This window comes from Miscanthus floridulus, chromosome 18 (genome assembly GCF_019320115.1).
Source record: "Miscanthus floridulus cultivar M001 chromosome 18, ASM1932011v1, whole genome shotgun sequence".
NCBI lineage: Eukaryota > Viridiplantae > Streptophyta > Magnoliopsida > Poales > Poaceae > Miscanthus > Miscanthus floridulus.
In genome coordinates this window covers 78,160,339-78,166,058 of record NC_089597.1, presented here as the reverse complement: position 1 = coordinate 78,166,058, position 5,720 = coordinate 78,160,339, and the positions used below count along the sequence as shown (strand labels likewise).

General features: G+C 58.8%; 1 protein-coding gene across 1 annotated transcript; it reads right to left on the bottom strand.

Moving 5' to 3' along the window:
• Positions 1–238: 238 nt before the first annotated feature.
• On the bottom strand, positions 239–1,051 carry LOC136524056 (uncharacterized). Its single transcript, XM_066517537.1, has 2 exons — positions 726–1,051; positions 239–599 (listed from the first exon to the last, which is right to left on the bottom strand). The coding sequence occupies exons 1-2, from the start codon at positions 1,049–1,051 to the stop codon at positions 239–241; spliced, it is 687 nt and encodes a 228-aa protein (XP_066373634.1).
• Positions 1,052–5,720: the final 4,669 nt, after the last annotated feature.

Sequence of the window (5,720 nt, the reverse complement as noted above, 5' to 3'; positions counted from 1 at the left end):
GGGTGATCCCACCCGTGGGGCTCGGGTCATACCCACACGAGGGTCGAGCTTCCCTCGCTAGAGGTCGGAGCAGGCTGCTCCACGGTGCTGGCCGCCTTGGCATTCGCCCCCTCCTTCCCTGGGAAGTATCGTCAGAGGAGATCGAATGGACCTCTACTTCCCGGGTGCTCTCCTGCAGCGGCGGTGGGCCCTGGATCGGGGGTAGTATTGAAGCTTGCCCCGCCCCCGTCTCCACTTCCTAGCCCGCCGGCTTTGCCGCGCTCACGCCGACCCCTGCCGCCACCACAGCCTCAGTGGTCCTAGGCACCCCAGCCTCCATCGCCTTGGCCTTGGAGGTCCGAGGGGCCTCGGCCTTGGTGGCCTCAGCGACTGAAGGCGCCTCGGCTCTAGCCGACTTGTGGGCCTCGACCTCGCGAGGCGTAGGCTCCTCCTCCTCCGCTTGCTCCATGGCCGCCTCGGAAGCCTCTTCTTGGGCGTCCGGCTCCTTTGGGTCGGCCCTGGCCAAGGCCGCGCCACACTCACTGTGGGCGGTGGAGCTGGCACTCACCTTGAGCGCCTTACGTGGCGCCAGGGCAGGCACTTCCACATGACGCTTCCGGCTAGAGGTACAGATTCACAAGGTTAGCATACGGCCAAGGGATGAGCGGGAGGTACTATAACTCCACCGACAAAACACTCACCTCGAGCGGGGACGCAACTGCTTTGGCACTATGACCCTCCTCTACAATGGCGGCAGTGGTAGCGGTGGCATGGCCTCTGTATATGCCAGTGCCAGCTGGTCCTCGCCAGACTCTAACGCCCCCTCGACCCTCTGCGGGGGCAGTTGCGTCGCCCCCGCCGCCACCTGCTCTACCTTTGCCGTCGAGCCCACCAGGCTGACGGTGTGCTTCCCCAATGCCCGTGCCTCGGGCGTGTCGGCCTCGGCCCCGGGGCGGGCGATCGCCGGCCCTGAGGCGTCCTCTCCTCCTCCTAGAAGCACTAGGCTGCTTGTCGACGCCCCAAGCGCTGTCTCCCCGACGTCAGGGAGATGGTCTAGGGGACCCCGCCCCATCTCGCTCTCATCATCTCCGCCCGAAGAATCCTCCGACAGTGAAGGTGATGGAGATGCCTCCACCGGGAGACCGTCCTGCCTCTGCTGCTAGTGGCGCTTCTCTAGCCCCTCGCGCTCAAGGATCTTCCTCATGCGCTTTGCCTCCTCGGCATCCTTCTTCTTCTTCTGCGCCTTGGCATGCACCCGGTTGACCGCCCACCTCTTTGCATCCTCAAGAACGGGCAATGGGGAGGCTCGCACATCCCTCATCCCCCTACAGGAACGGCAAACACGGGTAAGGGAATAGGGAATGGTGAGGAATGGGGAGGCCTCGAGGGCTGCAGCAGTGCATGACTTACCAGGGAGAGGGACCCCCGTGACGAGCGCATCACGATGGGGGTTAGGCCACCACTCCTCAGCTTCCCCTCCACCGCCTCCCTAACCTGACGTAGAATCTCCTCATCGAAGAGGGTGTCGGTGGACATCCAGATGCCCTCGATCGGCTCATCCAGTCTCATGTCGAATAGGAGCCACCGCCGAGCCATCAGCGACAGCACCCTCCGATGGTGGAAGGCAGCCACGACCACAGCCGCCGTAAGGCAGCGGCTCCACAGCCTCTCTAGCCCCTCTAGGAGCAGCTACAGCTTGGGCTCATCCTCCTTCGGGATGCCATACCTCCACTTCTCTGGACAGCTCTCCATGATCCGCTCGGTGTAGGGGGGAAGTCTGCCATCGTCATTGTGGAGGTAGAACCAACTGGAGTACCAGCAGCAATTGGTTGATGCGAGCTAGGCCGGGATGTAGAGGTGCTGCCAGTCCTAGTGAACTTGGAGAGTATAGCCACTGGCCCTCCCCGCCTTCCTCATGCCTATCGTGCCCGTCGGCTTAGTGGTATGCCCCGCCCAGAAGAGGTGGAGCCACAGCTCCCAATGGGGGGCAATCCCCAGATACCCCTCGTAGACGGCGATGAAGATGGCCACCTGTGCGATGGAGTTGGGGTTGAAGTTGTGAAGCTCCACGCCATAGTAGTGCGGGAGCACCCACATGAACCGGTCCGCCAGCAGGCTGAGACCGTGCTCATGGAAGGACACGAAGCTCATGACGTAGCCATCACGGGGCCTTGGCTCTAGCTCACCCGTTGGAGCAATCCACCCTGGCCTGTTGGGGTCGGTAACCGGACGGAGAAGGCCGTCATCGATGAGCGACTGCAGCGTCTCCACGGATACATCGGACCAACCCCATGGATCTGCCTCAATGACAACAACAGTGCCGGCCATGAGTGCGGTGGAGAATGCAACTACAGCGGTAAGCCTCGCTCTCTCCCTCTCTTCCTCTCCCTTCTCCCTTCTTCTCCCCGGCGCTCTCTGTTCCTAGCAACAGCTCGAGGGCAGTGAAAGCAAAGGCAGACAAGGTAAGGAAGAGAGGGGCAAGGCTTGTCACATATTTATGCAGGAAGGGGGCAAAACGGATGGGCGATGAAATTAGGGAAGTTTCCCTTAGATCCGGCATAGTTATTCCAGATCCGATTTAACCGCCCACGCGCCCACCTTTTCCTTATCAATCGCGTGAATAGTTATGTCCCATCCGCTGACACAGCGTCGTGTCTGACCGCTATAGTGGCAGGCACCATTCTGCCTCCCCGAGAAAACTGCCTCAAAAGGCGCGCCTGCCGTTGCCAGCCAAGGGGGGGGGAAACATCCCCCACCCGATTCCTTTTAGACGAAGGAACTGGGCACCAAGCCCATTACGGTCTAGGGGTTCGAAGGCTGGCCCCCGAGGGTTTCGACAGCCGCCCTAGGGCAACAGAGTTAGGGACAACTATGGGCGAGCCCGTACATGGCTGAGGCCTAAGCAAGCAAAATGCTTGGGACGCCCTAAGTCGTGTCTGAGACCGGCAGGGAGGTCTCCGAATGGGATCCCATTGTAGGGAGGCATCAAGCCCCTAAGGCCAATTGAATGGCCCTAGGACCCACTAGAGAAGCCCTCTGGTACTTTTGGAGTGCGTCTCTAGACCGCTAGCCGACCCCTATCGAATGGGGCATGGGCCTCCACTCAGACTTACCCGATAACAGCTCACTAGAAGTGTCACCGCTCGCGCCCACCGAGGGTAGCTTGGCATATTCCACCCCTCCTTCCAAACGAAAAGGATGCGCGAGGGTTGCACAAAAAGCCAGGGGAACTCCTGATCGCCCTCTCGCTCCGTGCGGAGGCTCGGGGGCTCTTCCTGCAACCTTGCTGAGACCCAGTGACCCAGGCTCGCACCTGAGGGGGCTCAGCAAACAACCCCTCCTTCCAAACAAAAAGGATGTGCGAGGGCCGTACAAGAAGCCAGGGGAACTCCTGATCGCCCTCTCGCCCCGTGCAGAGGCTCAGGGGCTCTTCCTACAACCTTGCCGAAACCCAGCGACCCAGGCTCGCACCCAAGGGGGCTCGGCAAACAACCCCTCCTTCCGAGTGAAAAGGATGCGCGAGGGTCGCACGAAAAGATAGGTGAACTCCTGTCTGCCCTCTCGCTCCATGTAGAGGCTAGGGGGCTCTTCCTACAACCTTGCTGAGACCCAGCAACCTAGGCTCACACTTGAGGGGGCTCGACAAACAACCCCTCCTTCTGAACGAAAAGGATGCACGAGGGTCGCACAAAAAGCCAGGGGAACTCCTGACCGCCCTCTTGCTCTATGCAGAGGCTAGGGGGCTCTTCCTGCAACCTTGCCGAGACCCAGTGACCTAGGCTCGCACTCGAGGGGGCTCGGCAAACAACCCCTCCTTCCAAACGAAAAGGATGCGCGAGGGTCGCACAAAAAGCCAGGGGAACTCCTGACCGCTCTCTCGCTCTGTGCGGAGGCTTGGGGGCCCTTCCTGCAACCGTGCCAAGACTCAGCGACCCGAACTTGCACTCATGGGCTCGACGAATATGATAAAACCCCTCGCTCAATGTGAGAAAAAGCCCCTAGAGGAATAAATCCACTCCTCTAGGGCCTCGGGGGCTACACCCAGTGGGTGCACTCGCGCGCACCCGCCGAGGCTTCGAATACACAACACCATCCCACCAGGAGCTCCCATGAACCAAACCTCATCAAAACCTCAGGAAGAGCGTTCACGCTCTCCCCGAGGCTTGGGGGCTACTGTCGGGTACCATAAAAAGGGGTCCCCTAAGCAAGAGCCAAAAAAATCGCTTAGACCCTATCAAAATCAAAGCCAAGAGACAACTATTGGCTAAACCCCCGGCCTTGTCCGAGGCTACCAACTTTCCGCCTTGCTCGAGGCCTCGCACGAAAGGCCTCGGATGGCCAACCAAATCTCCGCCTCGCTTGAGGCCTCGCATGAAAGGCCTCGGATGTGGAACCGATTCTCTATCTTGCTCGAGGCCCTGCTCGTAAAGCTTCGGACGAGATGCTGATTCTCCGCCTTGCTCGAGGCCGGCTCGGCAACCACCCCATTGCCTCTGCCTAGACCAAATCTCTCTAACAGAGCATCGCGTCCAATTAATGCGATCAACCGCTCCCATGATATCAGCTGAACGACGGCTCGACACAGCGGAGTGGCCGATGCGACGTAGGTCACATCGACGCCATGCCGTCCGACACAGGATGGGGCAGGGGGTACCGGCTGCTGTGCTCGGCACTATATCCACGACTGACACCTGTGCTGCACTGTGCTGCCTAACCCCAACTACTCCGAGGACAGCACGGCGTGGGGAGTCAAGTTTGGGTCCCTGTAGCCTCGGAATCAGTGTACAGGACCAACTGCTCCCTCTAAGCCACGGCAACCCACTTTAGGGTCTCGGCAGCCTCGGGATTTGCACCCGCTGAGGCCCCCATGATGGCTCGGCCTCAGCACCAACTGAGCCTCGGCTCTTTACACTATCGACACACAGTGACCGGCGCATCGTCCGCCATGCCCTGCGTCAAGCTATTACTGGAGCTCCCACGTCGCACAAGATCAGGCGTGACCAGTGCGTCGCTCCAGTACATTAAGGATAGGACCGCTCCGTTGACCATGCCGCCACAGTGACTGGCTATAGGGCTCGGGAATGCCACCTTTGCTCATAGGACGCTGCATAGCGAACACATGTATCACTCCTGTCCCCCTTCAACTATAAAAGGGAGGGACCGGAGCCGTTTTTAGGGGGAGGGGATAGACGAACATACGCTCGACACTCTATAACGCGCACGCTTCCCCGCTATCTGAGATCAACATCTCAAGCAATCCATGCCGCTCCACGCAGAGACCTGGGACTAGCCCCCTCTCTCGCCCTACTTGTAACCCCCTACTACGAGCATTTCGATGCAAGGAATACAAGATCGATCTCTTAGACTAGACGTAGGGCACCTATTGCCCGAACCAGTATAAACCTTGTGTCTCTTTGCATCACCATCTAGGATTAGGAACACGTAGTACAAATTTACTAGTTGGTTGAGGGCTCGCCGGTCCAAAACACCGACACTATGCTTATGCCCACAACATCAAGTTGTATCAAATGGATGTGAAGAGCACATTTCTCAATGGGTACATCAATGAGCTTGTGTATGTTGAGCAACCTCCCAGTTTTGAAGATGAAAAGAAACCCAACCATGTTTACAAGTTGAGAAAGGCTTTGTATGAATTAAAACAAGCACCTAGAGCATGGTATGAGAGATTGAGGGATTTCCTACTCTCCAAGGGATTCAAGATGGGAAAGGTTGACACCACT